Source organism: Hermetia illucens, chromosome 1 (genome assembly GCF_905115235.1).
Source record: "Hermetia illucens chromosome 1, iHerIll2.2.curated.20191125, whole genome shotgun sequence".
Taxonomy (NCBI): domain Eukaryota; kingdom Metazoa; phylum Arthropoda; class Insecta; order Diptera; family Stratiomyidae; genus Hermetia; species Hermetia illucens.
This window is the reverse complement of record NC_051849.1, coordinates 106,060,257-106,081,348: the sequence shown is the minus strand read 5'-3', so window position 1 is coordinate 106,081,348 and position 21,092 is coordinate 106,060,257. Positions and strand designations below refer to the sequence as shown.

Below are 21,092 nucleotides of genomic sequence, written 5' to 3'. Positions count from 1 at the left end.
GCAATTCGGAACGAAATAAAAATAGCAAATATAATCTTCGAGTTCGTGATTTTTAGTGTAAAGCTCTAAGCTTTTTAATTACAATTAGTTTATTACGCTAACGACATTTAATTCAAAGATGAGGAAGTATATGGGGGTAGGTTTACTTTCTTTTCTTGTGCTGCAGGATATTAGACGCTGCATAGGTCTTAATACGCTATTATCTTGATAGCCGATCGGATCTCCAAGTTTCTTTTTTTTATGAGTGATATGCTTTTCATGTCAACAGACTTACATTGACATGTCTTTGGTTTGCCATCCGATCAGGGCCTGTTTTTCCTAAGAAAATTTTATTTAAACAATTTACTCATTTTGGGGTATGTAAGCATGTTTTTGAAGTTTGAATAATTTAATATCAGCGCAAGCCTCTGACTCATTATATTTACGTCAAGTAGCTAGTGGTACTAGCTTTTTGACTTTTGTTTTGCTGGTGTGTATGTACAATAAGAATTTCGATAATACGAATTACCGGGAGTGCAAAATAAAGAAAATTTCCTCTGGGGACTAGAAAACTTGTACGAATTAGCTGGAAATAGGAATAATCGATGTACGTATTACCGGAATTCCACTGTATTTGCAAAAAAAAAGCGAATTTTCTTCGGGTACTTGCTCCTGTGCTTTGAATATGGATCTGAAACTAGCATATTTTAAAATATTGGTCACTTCAAACGATGTCATTTGTAGCGTAAATGTTATTTGTAAGCATAAATTGTATTGCCGAATATGCTGTCAAATGTGTTTAGGTTCCTGAGTAGCTCCAGGAACGACAGTTAGAAGTGGGTCTGGCGGCTCAGTGGGTGGAGTAAATTGACTTTTCCAGTGGAGCAACACATATAGTAGTGCAGCACTTTTCTAGTGGTGCAACACATGGAACAATGAGGACATCTCGATGCATTTTGTTGTTATAGTCTTTATTATATAATAAGTGAATTGGAATCGACCCGAAGGGCGGACACCTTAGGGTGTTACGGGAGTTTTCAAAATAGACACTGCTAACCGAGGATTTGTCATTCGCACATCATGTTTCGTATATGCAATTCGTATATGCAATTTTTGTAGATCAAAAATTGGACATGGATGCAGTCGAGAAAGTTTTATAACACGAAGTAGCATATTAAGTCATCGGTGCTTCTGTTGGCTTTTTTGTAGCTTTCAGCTCGGCTTTGATGTTCAGGCAGATTTAAGCTAATGATTCATAAGCGCGAAGACGACCCTCTGGCAATTTTTCTGTTTTAATTTCGAATGTGGTAATACCGTGTTACTTCATTTCCAATATAGTAAAGCGCCATTCATTGGCAGAATCATAGAGGGCATCAGGGTGGATGACACATCGGTAAATTTTGGAATTGAGACATTTGTTGATGCACCGATCGCAAAGAGCCCCATTTTATCCAACCTGCCATGATGCGTGCTGTAATTTTATACTGCAGTTCCCTATTGGCTGACTTAGCTCACTCAATTATGGTCAGTTCGCTGCAACTGATAGTGATAGTACTTGTTTCATTGAGGTTGGTCGTCAAAAACTGTTCTTTATTTAAATTCTGTATCAGGCGTGCTCCATAGTCATTCGACTTTTTGTTAGATGCTATTAAAACACCATTCCACGGACGAAGACGAGTGAAGAGATGGCGCTTCCTTGATGAACACCGGTGGTGTTTCAACGGTGGCTTAATTCGCAGAGTAGAATTTAACGACCATTGTTGAAGTGAGATGTGACAATACAGTCGATTTGCGTGTCAGTCTCCCTATATGAGCATATGCGGCAACCGCTCGACGTATTTTTCTCGTCTGTAAAAGTGAAATTCTCTTCGGATTTTTCGCCAGCATGATTATCAAGGTCATCAGCAATGGCACACTCACGGAAACCCCTGAGAGCATCTTATTTTCATGACTTATAATTCAGTAAATTCAGTAAAAATAAAGTGTTATAACTTTGAGACCAATTGCCGGATTCTTTTGAAATAGTATTGTGCCCGATACTATCCTCTATGCTGGTGCAAAATTTGGTAAATCCAGGACGAATTTAAGGGGGCTTTCCGTTCAACTTTTAAAAGTTGTAATCTACTATTATTAAGTTGATTGAGCAGATATCGGAATGGGACATATTTTGAGGCCTAGATTTCATACAAGCGCATGACCCTGATTTTTAAAATGTATCCTGTCTCACTGTCATATGATATCCTACATGGGTACAGCAGATGAAAAAAAAATTGTATACCTCCTTTGCATATATGGGGACCTCTCCTTTAAACTCCACCTAAATTTATGTCACTCACTGCATGCTTATGACCACGAAATTTGGTTTGGATCGGTGCAGTCGATTCGGAGAAAAGTGCGTATGATAGACAGAAAAACAGTTAATCGATTTTAATAAGGTTTTTTTTACACAAAACCTTAAAAACTGTCAACTGAAGCTCTGATGCTACGCACGAGCAATAAATTAAGGATAGTAGGGCTGAATCATCCCCTTGCTTCAGTTATTAGTCCGTTGATAACTTCTAAAGCAGTTTGATATTCCTTTATGGTGTTGTCCGTCAACTCGCTCAATGGTCCCACGAGAACAAAAATTCCACAAGAATTGGAATATGTTGAATATTATAAAAAAAATGTATTAGTATTTAGGTGTTTATAAAATGTAGGAGGTAATTATCTAGCAACTATGAAATCATGTTTTGACATTGACTTCAGACTTTATGGTCCTCGTTAGAAAACTTTGTACAAAGTTTAGTCGTAACCGATGAACTTCATACCTATTAATTGCTTCTAATAAAAATAAATCTCGCGCACATTTCACTTGCAAATATGTAATTAAAATGCAAATTCAATTTGTAAATTTCAATTTATTTTTGCTATTTCATGATGGCAAACAAACGAATATGATATGGATAGTTTTCTTCTAATAGAAAGCATATATGGCAGTTGGCGCTGAAATAAATGTTTCCCTCAAAAGATAACCCATTTACTACCCATTTTATCTAAAATTAGTGAAGATAAGTTAAATGGATAATGTAATAAAATTACCATTTAATTCCCATACGCAGTCATTATTATGTGCATGTTTGCCTGACTATCTGCACTTTTATTTCTTGTTCCCTTGATATACTATGTATATGTATACATAATATATCAATTTTTCATATTTTCTAGATTTGAGGAATAGATAATCCAGGCCCAGACTTTCGCAAGGAAATTTAAAGGTAATATCTGTTTTAGAAGGAAAACTATTACAGAATCTATAGAAAACCTTGATACCGACAAAACCTCGATTAAATACAGGAAATAGTTTCAAGTACATCATCACCAAGTACACTTCACGTTATCTACAGCGCAAAGTTACTACGGAAAGTGAAGATTACTTTTCCAAGCCTCATCCATAAACCTTGAGCAATCGATTTTTTACATCTCCGCTCAAAAGTTGGAATGAATGCCAATGTAAGAACTGCGAAGTCACCGTTATTACAAATTGTGTAATATTCAAATTGGATGCAAAACGTCGTATTTATGATAATATACGTACCTACGTACTCCGTTTGTCCATGTTGGGAGCTTCAAGGGAGTTTTTTACCTAACATTTACCTTCGACCGCTAATCGCCCATCTAATACAAATTTGCAGCGACCTTGACGTGATTATTTTCGATTTTTCTTTTTGTTCAACCAAAATGAATGCTTTCATATATTCATTCACTTGGAGTGATGTGTATGTTACCTATGTTCACATGTTAACTTGCTTAAGGGATGTTGTTGTTGTTGATGATACATGCCGACAGTATGTGCATTGGAAAACCATTACAGTAAAGGTATTCCACGGAATTTATCTGGCCCTAAGACCAGTGGGATTTCAAAGACCAAATGTGGGGTTCTTTCTATTGGTTTGAACTCCCAATAAAACGTGAAGTTGTAAAAAAATCCGAAGAGACGTAATATGTGCCGCGAGCTCTAATATGGATCTATATTTAGTCACAAACTCCGCCGCCATTCATGCCAAAATGTATTCATCCAGAAATTATTCGGCATGTGGAAATGAAAGTGTTGTAACAGTTGTATTCATCAGATAAAGAGCGAGCCAACAAAACTGAAAATTGAGATTTTACACTCGAAAATAGTATCTTTTTAACATCTGAGCAGAGTTGAGTAGAAAATGAAAGGCATCACGTTTTTCAGGAAAAATTTGGTTGATTTGAAATTCAATTGAAGCGTTTTTAAACATAATTTGGAAATGTACATCCATTTGCATTGCATAATGTATGGGAGTTGACTGGAGAAGCAATCTTTGCGTTGATATATACAAATATATATATATATATATATATATATATATATGTATATAAGCAGGCCCAGAAGGACGGGTTTTGCGGTGATGTCTTTCACTGCCAGGTTTTCTACAAAACGGAACTTCATTCCTCTAGCGTTTCTCTTGAATGGGGAAAATTACATAAAAAGGAGAATAATCATTATGCTTGGTTTCCTCCTCCCACACTCTTCTTAATGATTTTCACAAGTGTGTAAGTTGGCGGCTGATTATCTATACATTTTTATCAGGATAGTGGCTCCCTTTACGCTGCCTGTGATAACAAGAAATAATAATCATTCCGATGTATCTTCTACATCCATGCCGTCTGCAATAATGGAGAGCAAACTTTTGTCCGGAGTAACCATTGGTTAAGGTAAACTGAATAATATTTTTTGTTGAGGATGCTGGGAGTCCTAAGTCCGCACCCACTTAGTGACGGACCGAACCACTTGGGGAGCAACTTACTCCCTCTTTTGTAGTTCCCGGACTCCTCTTTTTTTGAGTTAAACCCAAGTTTACAGAAAAAGGCAAAAAGTTGACTGACGGTTTCATCCAGGGCAGAGGCAACTCATCAGACGCTGCCTCAACTCTGCCCTGGGAGTAGCGTGACCGATCGTCACTTTCGGTCACGCTGCTCCCAGGGCAGAGGTGAGGCAGCGAAAATAAAGTTTAAAAATATTCCATTGCGAAACTGTGTAAAGAAAATCACGAATACGATGGGCGGCTGAATGTCCTTTGGTACGATAGTGACACGTTTTGCGAGGATAGCGCAGTTGCTGTCCTCGAACAAGCCAATAAGGTATACCTCGCTGTTTTCTTATGAATCTGTAAATATTGAGCTCTGGAAAGTAAAGCGATCTTGGAATCTTGAGCGAGTTCACGAACTAGCCATTGGAAAGGTAATTTATGGATCAAAAATTTAATACTCTCTACTTTGACCGAATAATTACCGATGTCACTTCATAAATCAGCCCATTTATTATTCAGTATATGCATGTTGATTGCACACAACTTTTTTTTTAATATTAATATTTTCCACTACTTTGTAATTCAATACAGTTTGATCTACATGACAATGCTATCTAAATGGCAAGCAGCGAAACAAAGGTAAAGTAAGTATCCACAACAAACTCCAGTAGTCCTATTCCAGTTCGGAATTTGGATAGATTGACAGAACACATCTGCTATTATGCGATTATACCTAGGCTTCCTCGGTATTGGTCATTATCTTTTAGCCTCAAGAGGCAATACCTCAAGGCCAAATCACGAGGTATTGTAAAAGTAGGTTGTGTTACCAAAATTGTCTTCTAATGAAAGGAGGCTGCGAGACATTGTATTCGAATATCAAATTAGCTAGGAGCTTACACTTATGTAGTAGTTGCCTCAAGATTTTGAGTGCGTGAATCGAGTTAGTTATAGCGTCAACTCCAAATTTTTAGTGAATCAGAACCTCCTTTAACTTACTTACTGCTTACCATGATACACTCAAAGATAGTCCCAAGATCGTTTGAGAAAGGAGGTCGGAATGGTGATACTGTAGCCATTATGGGTGATTTGAATAGCAGTAGGGGATCTGACATCTTGATCGGACATATGGTAGTAAAAGGTCTGTATATTTGACCGTCTGGTGATTGGTGACACATTGTTCACGCACAGGGTCTAACATAAGATTATTCGAGTTTCAATTGATCAAGAAGGTACGAGCAATCTGATTAATCGCATTGCGATCAGCAGTAGATTTAGGAACAGTCTCGTCGATGTGTGCGAAAAGGAGGCATCGACATTGGCCTCGAAAACGATCATTTTCTAATCATCCTTTCTCGTCGCTTGTGCCTTACGTCAGTGGTAAAACACCGACCGCTGGCGTGATCCATTTTCTCTTTGGAAACTAGGAGAACTATCTTGCTGAACAGAGGGGAGAATCCCCAAATAGTCAACTTAAAAATATTGACAAGCATTGGGCCGTCATTAAAAGTGTTCTTTTTTCAAGTACTACTTAGGTGAAATGTCATAAGGCCAGCCTGAATACCGAATAGTGAAAGAGGATCCATTAATTAGAGATTTTAGTTTCTGTTGATCGCCAATAGTACGAGCGGGATAGGCTCGAACTACTGTAGCGTGAGAAATTTAGGAAGCTATAACGTAGTGTTCATTATGACAAAAGATAGTTTATTATTGTATTGGCCAAGGAGATACGAGCTAATGCAAATGGTAACCATTTCAGAACGGAATTTTATCGTATTACGAAAATAATTGCAGGCTGTCGCAATTATTTCGATAGTGCGCTCAAGGAGCGCCAGAGGAGGAGGCTACTAAATAGGTGGAAGGAGCACTTCAGCACATTTCTAATCTCAGTGGAATTTTAACTCCAGAGCGACGTCCGTCACGTTATCGATGGCCCCTTGTCTGGAGAAGGTGGAAGGTTTCAATAGTTGATGTCGTCTTTCTCGACTATGTTGATGACTTCTTCTTCTTCTTTCGTCAAGTCATGCACCTTGGAAATACAGTTCTGGATTGAAATATTCGGACTGAAAATAAATACCAATAAAGTCAAGGTTCGTAGATGCGGCAACGCGTTTTTCCTATTTATGTTATCAAGCAGAATATTGAAGGTGTCAATCTACCTGTATATCTTAGGTATCGTCGTTTCTACCGAGGGTAACACCGGACTGGATGCCGCTCGAGTATTTAGCAGTGCAAGATGCGCCTTCGTTGTTTTGCATAAAATCCGGAAATGCTGTTTTCTTAACATCAGCATTTAGTTGAGACTGTTCCGTGCAAACGTTCTTTATGCGGCGCTATATGGGAGTAGTGCATTAAACGGGAGCACTATTTCTTACTCGAGACCATATTTGTCTATACCGTTTAATTGGAGTGTTTTTGACATAATTTCGAACGAAGTTCTTAGTTGGTGACTCCCCGCAGATATGAATGAGGAGACGTAAGTGACGGTGGATAGATCACACATTTAGAAAGATTGACTTCTTCATTATTGGTTATGCCATGCAATGGAATCTGGTAACCCAAGGTCACTGACATGTGAGTCCTCTCAGAATTACATAGCATTGAGTAGTCGAAAAAAATGCGTGCTTTTCGGAAAATTTATGTGGTAGCTGAAACATCAAGCTATCAACAGTGGTTGGCAAGTGTTGTAAATGACAACCATATATGATACCAAAGATGGCACATATATGTGAAGATATGATACTGGGAGCCTTAGCTAAAGTAAATTAGCAAAGCTTCGGCAGAAAGTCGAAATTAAATCACCAATCCCACTCTGAAAAGGCCATGGAGAGTATCTGATTCGTTCGGTCTTTTCCCAGCACACTCGTTAGGAAAAATTTCTCCCCACCTATTTTGCACTCTTTTTTCTCAAGTGCGGTATGAAAATTGAGTTAAGGTTAGAATAAAAATTATAACTATTCGTCATTAACCATTTCAGAAATTAAGTAGAGCCACAGATTTTGCTCAATTGAGATCTATTTGAATCCGTCTGGTGAACTATTCACCTCTCCAAGTCAGACTATGGACAACAGTCCAGTAACTACTGGAAAACACATTTTGCCTAGTTTGTTTTTTTGCTGCCGGACTAGGTACATGCCAGTTCGTGGACAGTTTTGCATAGTGCAACTTGCCTAGTTGAACCACTTTCGTTATTTGTTTGAGTCAGTCGGATGACCCTTTCAGAATTTTATTTACAATAAATTTCTTATTTTTAACATCTATATTATCCTGTCGGGTGGCTGGAAAAGTAGATAAATATTGAATTGCGTTAGAAACGCTATTGTTTTGCTGTAAAACATCAATAAAATTGAATATCATTAAAATGTCCAAGCAAAACAACTTTGCTATCTCAAAGGTTACTTTAAGCCTAATATCTATCTATATTCATATTAACCTTCGTTTGATAGGATCTACAATGACAGATTTAAAATGTGTCGCATTTCACAGGTAACATTCTTGACAACCAACATAGTATCTTCGAAATGCCATTAGAATATCTTGATTGTAACATTTGAAACTAGTATTGACCCATCGACAGGCGAGGAGTACTGGTTAAAGTGGTTCTATTCTTTAACCTTGTGCGTGTTAATTGACTAATGATATACATTTACCGTGAGCAGTAATAGCTTTGAACTTTGATATGTTCATATTTGCGTATTAAGAATCATGACTAGTTTTTTATTTGAGTTGTAATCTGAGTTCAACTACCATTCCTTGAGATATCAAGCTGTTTACCTTATAGACTATATAAATAGTCAATTTTTAAAGAAACAACTATTTTTTTGTGCAAACCTGAATGACTACCATATTCACTCATTGTCTCCTTGTTAATATAAATTATACTTTATTTCCCTCTTTACTTGCTTTTGTTCTTATTCACTCCTGTGAATTACTGTTTCTCGTGCCTTCCTTAAGTAGCATTGAACGCAAGGTTTGAAAAAAGGTAAAAGGTGAAAATCGGAAGTGTCTTCCTTTCCGCTTTTTCACAAATACAGTATTTTTAACTTTACATGATTCGTTCTACTTCAACTCAATCTTACGAATCTCCGTGATATATTTATTTATTCATTTATTTCAGTGCATGTATATTGTATTCAATTCGCGTCAGGATTTGGCCCAAAGTAGAATGATTGCTCGTACATATCTACTAGTCCTTCGAGTGGTTATAAGGAGGGTCATCGCTAGGATTTGCTTCAATACGTTATACGTATCCTTGCTGATATTGATTATTGATGCAAGTTTGCGCCATCTTTCCAAGTACGCTTCGCTCCCTTCAGTTTCAGTAAGGAACTACAACTACACATTCTTGTTAAATGTTCAAATATATTGCCTATTATTGGAATAAACTTTTAGCGGAGATTATATTATAATATATAATATGTATTCAGTTTTCAATTCAACTAAAAACTAATATTCATTTGACCCACATTTTTTTGGCAGTTAGTTGAGTCTTGAACATTTTGAAGTTAAGTTGCAAGCATAAAGTAGTGAGGTTTAATTCAACAACGTGAAGATTGCGAAGAAGATTTAGTTAGGCATATTTTTACGTTCCCTTTGCTTCCTTCCTTCCTTGCTTTACATTTTGCTTATGATGAGATATTCTTGCTTACGTCACATTTTTAAGGGCTCTATGGATGTTTACATGTATATGTTGATCATTGGGGAGGATTGGGCTCTCTGCGGAAACTCCATATTGGGTGTACATGCATAATTTTGTCGAACATTTGGACATTGTTACGCAACTTTGGCGCAGTTTTGTTGCTTCTGTGTGAAAATGACATGGCGATACTTAATTTTGCTCATCCGAACTCCCCAGTTTATAATCAAAATTTTAATTCAACCTGAGTGGAGTCAGTTGATGGATTCGAGGTGATGATGAATTTACTTCTAGGAAACTGTGTGAGATTTTCGTACTTCCACCGAAATTTGCACGCCAAGAAAACAAGGCTCCAAATTTTCCAAAATGCACACTTTATCTAAGAAATCTTCCAAATTTTTTAGCAATAACCGAAATTCAGGTGAATGATTGCAATCTCCGGAAATTTTCTTTGCGTCCAGCTGTTTTTTAATAACCCGGGCAGTTTTCCTCTTGAAATGAAAAGCCACATTTGGTACTGCCACAGATACTTTTGCTTGCCTTACCTCCATATGTGGTAATTGATGGAGAAGGGAAGCAGGTTATCTTTCCTAACTGTTTTTTGAATATCGCTCCTTTTTACATCATTTAGTAGAAGTGAAGGTGAATAGGGACACTGCTTACCATTTGAGCGATAAACGCCCTGGATGTATCACATTCATAACGTGAAATGTACGGCAGCGTAAAATATGTATGAATCAAGAAAGAGGCTCCCCATATCAGAGAAGATAAAATGCAAAAGATCCCATACATATCTTACTATTTTCACATACAAATAATAGGGAATCATGATTCTCGACAAGGAGCATTACTTATCATTTCTATTGCTTTGCTCGGTATTGCGAAAAATCCGCATAGTTAAAAGTTAATTCCGCAAACCCCAAATCATTGTTCCACGACGAAGCCAGTCCAAAAAATGTAGAATCAGAACACATATTTGCAGGCGACAACCATTACACCTACTTATACTAAAAAAAATGATGATGTTTGGTGATATTTTGTAAGGTTTTTTAATGTGATATCACGAAGGTAATATCGCCATCACTTTACCCTCGAGAATATCCACTTGTTATTACCCTTTTAGATGGTATCCCCTTTGTGTTATTATAACTGTTATTTACAGCAAAAAATTTAGTAATACAAGTGACTTTTCATTAGAGCGTTATTATTGACTGAAGTGCACTAGCTTTATAAGTCGAAAAAGAAATCAACCGGGATACTCAAGGAAGCAATATTATGTTGAATTGCGTTAATATTAATATAGCTTTATGAGGAGGAAGAGGAGCTTTCGAGGAGGCCTGATATCGCTGTTGAGATAAGCCTCTTTATTTAAGGTTATGATTACGGTTGAAATGGTTGGAAATTTTAACCAAAAATTTGTATAGATCCTAAATAGGTAGAAACCAGATCTTTTGCAAAGACTTTCTCTGTTAGTTATGAAGAAAGTTCTTCAGGAATTTGCGGGGAACAGGAGGACTCTACATATTTCTCGGAAAAATATCACTTTCATTTGGGTCTCAATTAGACGTGGTTGGTTGAAGCAAATATTTTTCGTGGCACTTTTCAAACGAGTTAATTTTATCAGCTGTACGACAAAAGCATTCACTTCATCCTTTTTTGTCCTTTTATACAAAATACACAGTTGCTTTATACTTTCGCGATGGTTTCTGCAATTTTTAAAATACAAATTTTAGGCCGTCTTCTGCAAACTCCTTGCATTGCGCCTCCACAGCCTTTAACACTTCTTTGGTGTTTCCTTCCGACCGATTTTTCCTGCAATGACGCAACATGGTGGTCAAAGCAGATTTGTAATAGTTTGCTGTGATCGTTTGACCTTGAGGGACATAATTTTGATGGAAAAATCTATGGGAGCCAAAGAAGATTATCATCCCTATCTTACCGGCCTTGCGATTGCCATTCACTTCGACTTCCGGAAGCAAGTATTATTATAACATAAACATGTAATACGAAGGTTGCCGCACACGTTCAATCTGTGCACCGATCGACTTGACTCTGCAGGTATAGTTGGCAAAAAATAAACTGCTGAACACGGTGGTATGCAGTATTACCACCTTACACAGCATACTTTCCCTCCCTGCAAAACGTTTAGAGAGGGACCAATACTAAATGCGCATTTCTCTAAGGTATTATGAAAATCCTTTTTCTAGCATGTTTCGCATGCGCATCGACAGGAGCCAGAAAATTCTCAGAAATTTCATAAATAGAAAAATGTTTCTTGTGCCACATAAATTATCACTCTAGTTCTTTGAAACTCGTTTCATTACGAGCTTCAAGTTATTTTTCGATGATTTGCGTCTTATCGCAGTCGCATATGTATAATTTATTAAAATACAAATATATATTTATTTCAAGGTTTCAGAACAAATTTCACTGATTTTCCGCATTTTTCATAAATATATTGTGTAAAATTATCTTCAGGAAAAACAAGCTTTTTAATTTATTGGATAACCGGTTATTCCAATACTGCCGACCAAATTATTTTTGAAATATCCTAAAAACCATTATTAGATGATGTAGATAGTACTAGCGTTGGTCACCTTTTCGACCACCATATAAATTTTATCAAATCATAATAAAATCAAAAATTGATTACCGAGCAGAGGTTACTGGTCAGAACCAACTCCACTTTGAGGGTAGAGTGATTGAAATGATCAACCACGCCGCGTTTATTATCTTTTATTCATTTTGCACTGTTGTGTATAATAGTAAACGAATCTCTTGATTCGTCTTTAAGCTGATCCAAGTTAAATAATTTATTTCCGCTGATTCCTTGGTCCCCATGATTTGCTGATATTTCAATTCAAATTTTCTCTTTCTAATTGATATACGAATTTATCTTTTCTTTTACGTCGCAATGTTGCGGTGGACCAGCAGCACTTGAAATATGCCTCTCTGAATTGGCTCAAATTTGATAGTTTCTTTAAAATATTATGAAAAATTACAAATTGTCAATTGCATGTTGCCGCTAATGATCTGGACATGACACCTTATTTAGAGTGCGCAAGAAACTTTCCGAGCCTTGGGTACTTTTTAAGGTTATGTGTAAAATAGGTTCACTGTCGTTCAGTCAGTTCGTCTGTCTCTCTGTTTGTCTACCTGGCTATTTGTGACACCAATTACCTTAGAAACGGTGAATCCTATCGATACAAAATTTGGTAGAAAGGTGGGAGTCGTGAATTCCATTGCATGCAGAGAGTAACATAGTTCCATGTTGAGTTTAAGGGGTACACGCAAAAGGGGTGCGTAAAATGTTTTTTCAGCGAATATAGTAATGTCGAGTATCAAATGAGAGGTTTCGATTGATACTTTCAGAATCCGTATTAGTTTGACATTGGTTGCAAAGGGGAGAAGTGCGGGGTCCAAAAAAGTCAGTTACTCTGAGGACTCCTTCCCAGAAACTACTCATCCCAAATATTTGAAAAGAATTATAGTATTCCGTGCACATGGTACCTAGGTCTCAAAATACTGGCCACACCGATATCTGCTTGAATGTTAATAACAGTATATTACCATATTCATTATGAGTATATCTGTTAGAAATTGACTGAGTATATCTGTTAGATATTGACTATGCAATAGAGCTTGATATTACCAAGTTTTGTGGAAGCTGCATTACTAATAAAGTTGTAATAGGTCAAATTTTCCACTTTTGTGCAGATTTCTTGCATTTTAAGACTTGGAATGTCAGTATCAAACTAAAATGAATGGAATTACGAGCACAGTATAAATGGGACAAATGACCATTCAAATATGCTTAACATATATAAACAATACACGAAACCTTTCATACCTGAAGCGTTCAGCTTCCGCTCTCCTGACTTGTTGAAACTTCTGCATGTATGCTATCGAATCTACGTTATTTACCATGATATCAACTAGCTGAAGAAGACAATCGGTGCAAATAAGCCGAAATTTTAGGCTGTTAATTTCATTGCCAAAAATTAAACACTCTTGGGGCTGTCCAACAACAATCTAAGGAGATTCAATTAACTTTTGGTTATTTTTCATATGACGAAGACCCAGAATATTTAGACCGGAGCTCTTCGCGTTATGCCATTTGCTGCCTCTTTTAAACAGTGAGGTGGTACAGATTAACATAAAGGAATGAGATAATCTGAAATTTTGCCTATAAGAGAAAACATTATAGAAGAATCCGAGAACCCTACATTCTTGCTGGTCGTATTTTTTCTAAATGAGTCCCCACTACTTGAATATTCACTTTCGAGAAACAGTGTAAGAAACATGTTTTTCTAAAGTGAATGAAAGGAAGATTTAAGGCAACAATGTTTTGGTTGGGCATGTTTTAATGACGAGTTGCAAGGATCTTTGCGTTAAGAGATGACGTTAAATTCAAAAAAAGGAAACTATCTGGAAAGAACTCCTTCTGTCTGACTGACTCCCCCTAACCTCATCCAATTACTTCCTTCATAGGATAGAAGGAAGTCCTAAATTCTAATGTCCAATCATATCAATTGGGAAGGAAGTGTATCTATCAATTTTTAGTGCAGTAACTTCATTTCCGGAAAAAAAAAACGATAATAGAAGCACTACCGTTTCGAGGCAACCAATACCTGACGCGCACCAATGGTTACAGTGACCCAAAGGAAGAAATGAGGCAGCCTCTATTTCAGTCCATTTTTTAAACTTTTCGTATATATTCGTATATATGAGGTTTTCCTCGGCTTAAAATCAGACTTTATTATTTAAACTGCTTCGTATATATTCGTATATATGAGGTTTTCCTCGGCTTAAAATCAGACTTTATTATTTAAACTGCTTCGTGAAATTGCCGGGGTTGCTGAAACGACTTTATATATCTGTTCAGTATAAATCATTCCCTCAATCCTTTTGGTTATTGGCCTATATTTTTATTAAGATAGCCGTTATTTACATATCGATTTAGATGATGATTTTTCTCTACAGTCGACTATATTTCATTGCCAGAGTTACTTCCGGAATCATTGAGAGCGGTAATAAATTCAATTTGGGAGAGAAAAGCCTGCGATACTGATTATTAATGCCAAGATCGCCGACAAGGAATCTACATGTTTTTGTGTGATGTGATTTTAAGTAGGTAGGATCGTCCGAGCCTAAATGCTTGGCACTTAGTGCTAGTATTAGGTAAAATCTAGCATCTGCCGAGATTGTGATAACTCGGAAATAATAATCGTTGGCACATCAATCCATATTGGATCAGGGCCTTGAAGTGTGTTAGAGCACTTCATTCAAGACCGTAACGGTACACTACAGAACACTGTAGGAGGCAATGTGGTCAGCATTGCGCTCGCCCGAGATTATTACCCTTATTTGACTCAGGTACTCATTGACAGCTGAGTCGACTGGTATCCGACGTTAAATCACGATACAAATCCCACTGCCGCCAACGGGATTTGAACCGCGACCTTCCGTTCGACAGCCTTGTGCTCTAACCACCCAACTATCCGGACACAGGAAGTAGTAAGCCATCTTTAAATGTAATACCAATTACTGTAAATGTAAATAATGAGAAGATTTTCTTTTCGCTACTGGTTATTTTGGAAAGAAGTAGTTCCCTTTTTCATGCTATACGCCGACGTACCAGAATAAATGAAAAAGAGAGTCATCTCATTACCTAAATTTCATAATAGCTATAAATACCGCAGGACTACACTAAGTTTGATAGTTACAATACTCATATAGTTCATAACAGGCACTTGGTTTGAAAAACTCTTTTCTGAAGGTTCCATGACAGTAACAATCAGGTAGTTCGCAAAAGTAAAGAAGGGTCGTATTGGACTTCATATGTAACCGCGTGAGGATAGCTAGGTCAGAAAATATATGATTTCAACAGGACTATCGGTTTTTAACGATTGTATAGTATTTGCGACCTATGTTTTAAGATAACGAAAGGACTTAGGAACCGTCCCTAGGAAAAAAAACTCGAAAGATGCATTTGATAACTATATGGAATTAATTTTCGAGGATGAGCTTTCCATATTGCTAGCAATAACATGCAAATGTATGAATTAATGTTGCTAATTTGAATGGTTCAAGATATGTGTGTATAGATAATAGCGAACTGGGGGACGTTAGGATCAATATGCCAATAAACGAACCCCTCTACTCCTTGGTAGAGTGGAAAACAGTCTTTTCGTTGGTATTATTTTTTTTCTATTTGTTTTTCAATGAAACTATGCTGCTGTGTCATTGTGATCACATTTAATGTTGTGCAAGAGATAAGAACGCACCAGAGAGGTAAACACAAGACGAACACAAACATCCATAGGATTCGAAACCAGGGCAGGTTGAGTGGCTCTACTTTCAAGAAACCAACCAAATTAAATTACTTAGATATTTATTTTTAGCATTAAATAATGATTTAGTTTTTTTTTTCAATTTGCTGGCTATTGTCCTCTCATTGGAGCTTTTGACCTTGTTTATCTAAAACTCAGTCTGGTCGATAATTCTTCTTATATCTTAAGAGTATTAAGTACCAACTTGGCAAAAATTCAAGGCAGAAATTTATTTGACTTTGAAGTTGCTTAAATTTAAGTTAATTGTTCATTTTCGGTGGCAGTTTTAAAAGTGAATTCTTTTAATGGCTTCGTTTGCTCAAAGGTTTCCACAATTCAGAAGGTTACGTTTATATACTCTAGAAATGGCTTGTCATAGTTCTCCACAAGGAAAATTTCTAGCTTATTGTCGCTAAGGTTGAAGCATAAATTTTTTCTGCGCGAATTTCGAGTACATTTCGAAAAGCAAGAAAAAGGAACTTATCATAAGTTGTTTGTTCTCCCGATTGCTTTAAAGCTGAGACAACTGGATTGGTAACATTCGAACCGTCTATGTATGATATTTACGCATTCCATGGCATGAGGAAAGGCAGGCTTGATACATCATTAAAAGTACGATTTCTGTAGCAAAGATGTAACATAAAACTGAATCGGTGTCATATTCCATGCGCATACATAGCTCCAAACATAGTCAGACTACAGGCTTGAAATGCTAGCATACGAGAACAGCTTGATGGTCCGCTAAGCATCAATAGCCATGACGGAGTAGCAGCGAAAGTGGTCGATGAGCTACAATGCTTACTTATGCTTATTCAGATATTCATACATATGGATATACGTACATGCATCACAAGTAGCAAATTTTCTCTCGACCTTGTTTTAATCGCTTATTCATTTGACAAAACATAGGAAGAAAGCTTAGGCTTGAGACGATGATTAATCAAATTTACTTAGAGAGAAGACGTAAAAGTGAAATAAGCAATAAAAGAGAGGATCTTTTATCCAAATTTGATTTGATAACATTATGGTAGATTATTATGCATGTAGAAGCTTCTGAATTATCCAAGTTTTAGTAATTTAGCTTTAGAGATTCTGAATGCGAAAAATCCTAATTCTCAGTTCTTGGAATTATTGTTTGAAGACCAACGTCTTATACTTACTGTTAATCCAATCTACTTCGATCCGAAACTCACAACTTGAAAATTTTCTCTATATCACAAAAATCGATTTATTCAGTTTTAGGTGCTGTGCACATTCATGTTTATTCAAAAATTGAAACAGAAATGTAATAGAAAACGATGTGGTAACAAAATATCAGTTGGAGATAAATTTAAAACGGCGATCATGATAATAATTGGATAAACACTTTTATATGATCGATGCTCACAACTCATTCAACTTGAAAGTTAATACTCAGTTTCTAAAAGAAGCAATAAAATATAATTGATATCGTGCGCGTGTGAAAAGTGGAGTTTTCCTGACCGCAAATTAAATTGCTGCGTATTGTTATTTTTAAATTAGTTATATAAAATATAAAAATATAAATCACAATTATGCACGGAGGACGAAGTAAATTATGCGCGAAATTATCGAGCACGTTCCTAAGGAAATGGTGTAAGTATTCCTTCAAAGTTGACTTTATTATTCAAATAAAAATAGTGATAGTGAACATCTAGAGATGAGCATTTAGTTCTGATTGAGTGAAATTTAAATATTGAATTAAATTTTCCACACCATATTTTTTAGATGAAAATAAGATTTCCAAGTCTTGATGTATACACAATCAGTCATCAAACAGATCGCATTGTCTGAGGAACCATCAAATTATGCAGTGGGGTTCCTCATCTGGCTGACTTGTCCGTGCGAACATTAATCGTCAAAATAGCCCAAAATTAGCTCAAGTCTCATTACATTTCTCAGCCGTCACCGCCAAATTTTGGGTAACCCGCATTTATTTCATCCTTATTGTTCTTTTGTCTGTTCTCCATTATTTTACCGGTAATGAGAGCCCTATTGAATCGATAATGGTAATGCGCTGAACTCTCTTTCATAACACTGAAGTCAAACACACTATTTTCTTCATCAGATATAGATATATAACAACCTAAACATCGGCACTTGCTACCTGCGCTGATAGCTGTTTATGAATTTAATACATAAATATTCATATGCATTCATATGCGTAAAACGCCCACGGTTTAAAAAATTTCCCTTGTTTTTTCGGCTTAAAAACCATAATAATAAATTCTGTTAAGGGAAGTTGCACTGCCTGCTGTAAGAACTATTGTGCTGTTTTTACAGTATACAATATAGTTTTTCAGACAATCATAACCGGCAGGAATTTTTACATATTCCCTGCTTCTAAGTATTTCAATTTGGTATCTCGTATTAAGTGGTCTTCCAGGCGCCTCGAAAAATGTCAGACCCTGGACGTTTCATCACTCTCTGCACAGGACTTGTAGGCTGTGCTAGTAGATATGCCTAGCTTCCCCAGGTGATATTTTAGTCGGCATAGCCTGAAACCTAGAGTACCCAGACCTTACTGTGCGAGCGGAGCGTGTTAAGTCTCTTAAGGTATTTCAATGCCAGTTTGGTTGACCTTGCTGCTTAGCTGTCGGTTATGATAACAATCTTCTCTCCCTGAAGGTTGAAGGAGGTAGATGGCGTATATTTCTCTCTGGAATATGCTAGTGTATTCACCCATTGATTTAAATTACGTATTTCTTGGACCAGCGACCCCGGCGTCCGCTCCCTCTGCTGTGAGGGATCCGTCAGTGTACCTGGTAATCATTTGTTGGTTTAAGTCATATGTCACAGCTTTTGCCATGAGTTAAGTTCTTTCTGCCCAGTTTACCACCTCCTAGGTAATTATTTGACTTATTATTGCATTGGATATCCAAATTTTTATCTTCGAACTGAATCCCCATTTCATCATCAGAACCCTCGTAGTTTTTCCACATATGTTTCCAAAATGCGTCTTCTAGAGTCATTTTTGTTTTATTATAATTTCCAAATATTTGACCTCTGTCTCCTGTTTCATATCCATGCCATGTAATCTAATGACTGACGATCGATGGTAATATGGTAGCTTTGCCTGGATTGATGCACAGTCCAACTTTACTGGGCCAGGAACTAGAAACGTTTAGTCCTGTTTGGATTCTATTGCATAGAGTATCGTAGTATTTGCCCCTACAGATTAACACAATCTCGTCGACATAACATTGAATCACTGTTCCTGTATTCCCAGACGTTCATCAAGATCATCATCTCTTTATTTTATTCCTATGGGATCCGGAAATACATCCGTCAGCTGGTTGCAGTTTCGGTTGGTTATCCTGCCGGTGTTGATATTGCCGTAGGGGATTACACATTGAAACATTGGTACTAATATAGTTGTTTCCGACCTTCTTCATCGTTTTACGTACGAATGATGTTAGGAAAATTGATCTAAAAGATTTAGGGTGACTAGGATCCCTTTTACCCACTTTCGAAATGAAGACCACTTTTGGCCGCCCCATGAACTTTGTATATATCCAAATGCTATGATGCAGAAGAGATTCTAAGATCATTTCTAGGCTCCTCTGGTGTAGTTCTAATAATAAACCATCTACCCCGTGTGATTTTAGTGGTTTAAATGTTCTCACTGTCCATAGTTTCCTTTTTTAGGTCTCCTTCATTCCCCGTCTGTTCGTTGCTGGGCTGTCAGGCAGAATGTTGTCGCCGTGCGCCGTTGGGTAGGACCCCAGGAAATGAGTGCTGGAAAATAGATGTACTCTGTCCTCCTAGGTAAATGTCGGAACTTCCTTTTTCAACGAATTAGAAGATATCGCTTTGCTTTTGCTTTATATAGCCTAAACGTTTGTGTGGTTTGTCTAATTACTTCACATTTCCTGAAGCTGCTCCGTTTTGCTCTTCTGACCGACCGTACCCAGCAGCGACAAATTTTACGCATCTGAAGCCATATAATTTTGATCAAATGATTAACGTTGCTATTAAGCTCGTGTCGTCCAACATATTCTCACTCTCATTTTTTCAACTAGAATTATTTTTTCGTTGCGTACAACAAAATATTATTAAAATGTTCCACTCCCTCATGGGGATGTCCGGTGGCTCGTGGTTAGAGCACTGGGCAGTTGTCGCATCACGGTTCACTGGTGGCAGAAATTTTTACCATTTTTTACCATGACTGGATGTCGGTTCCACTCTGCTATCCGGACACTAACCTGGCACTGTGCAATCTTAAGCCTCAAGTAGTCTGGAGGCCTTTTGTTTTCTCGAAATTTTTGAAAGCTACATATGTAAATATTTGCCACAGGTATGGCCACCCGCACATTTGCTTGATTTTCGGAGAACACCATTTTTAATTAGAATCGAGTCGATGCCTGTCTGCCATACCTGATTTATTCAGAAACGGCTAGACCGACTGTCACGAAAATTGGTAGGCGCATATGATCTGTTGTTCCCTTTACATATGGCAATAGCCAGATATGTGAATGGAGGGTGCACAATTTTTTTCATAAAATATGGCCATGATACTCCACATGGCTTAATTAGTACTTTTCGAAACTGGTTGTGTATTTTACGAGTATATCGGATGAAACGTAGGGGAGTGAGATCTCAAAATTGACCATCAAAAAGTGTAACAGGTCACGTTCTCAGTATCTATCCAACCGAAAAATCTGAAGAAAATTACAGTATCTCTATAAGAGTTCTCAGTCAAATTTAGGAGCTTGTATTTAACCTTTTATTCTATTATTATTCGAAATAGGTTTTTGACATATTTTTCGTATGTTGCAAAGTTCAATACACAATTTCAAGAAATTACTCTTATTATAAATTACTCTTATTATAACTCCGAGATATTAGAAATAATACTGATTTCCGTATGTAACTGTTTTCTTTCTGCACGAAAATCTCATAACTCCGTGACTGCCAACCAACTATTGTTTTTCTTATCTGGCGTTTTTCGTCACCTACTCTGTTCTTCACTCTTGTAGCGAGTTCTGAACTGAGTAGAGCGCCGGTGACGTCATCTGTTCGCTGGTATTCGCGACATTCGAAATGAATTTCAAATGCCGCAAATCCTGCCGCGCCACATCTCTACGAAATTTAGGCTATATCTGCACAAATAAAGTTAGTAATAGCATATTTCCCGTGCCCAGATAGCTGAGTGGTTAGAGCACAAGGCTGTCATACGGAAGGTCGCGGTTCAAATCTCACTGGTGACAGCGGAATCGTGATTTGACGTCGGATACCAGTCGACTCAGCTGTGAATGAGTACCTGAGTCAAATCAGAGTAATAATCTCGGGCGAGCGCAATGCTGACCA

At 37.1% G+C, this 21,092-nt stretch overlaps 1 protein-coding gene across 8 annotated transcripts in view; it reads left to right on the top strand.

The window, feature by feature from the left end:
• The window catches only part of LOC119647231 (scavenger receptor class B member 1), a 268,776-nt gene that overhangs the window by 147,671 nt on the left and 100,013 nt on the right, over window positions 1-21,092 (top strand). For 7 of the 8 annotated variants that reach the window (XM_038048086.1, XM_038048085.1, XM_038048083.1 and 4 more), the window contains exon 2: window positions 17,001-17,378. The exons of the other annotated variant lie outside the window; for it this stretch is intronic. In XM_038048086.1, coding sequence (XP_037904014.1) covers window positions 17,318-17,378 — 61 coding nt within the window. In that variant the 5' untranslated portion in view covers window positions 17,001-17,317. The remainder of the gene's footprint in view (window positions 1-17,000; window positions 17,379-21,092) is intronic. 8 annotated transcript variants of the gene reach the window in all.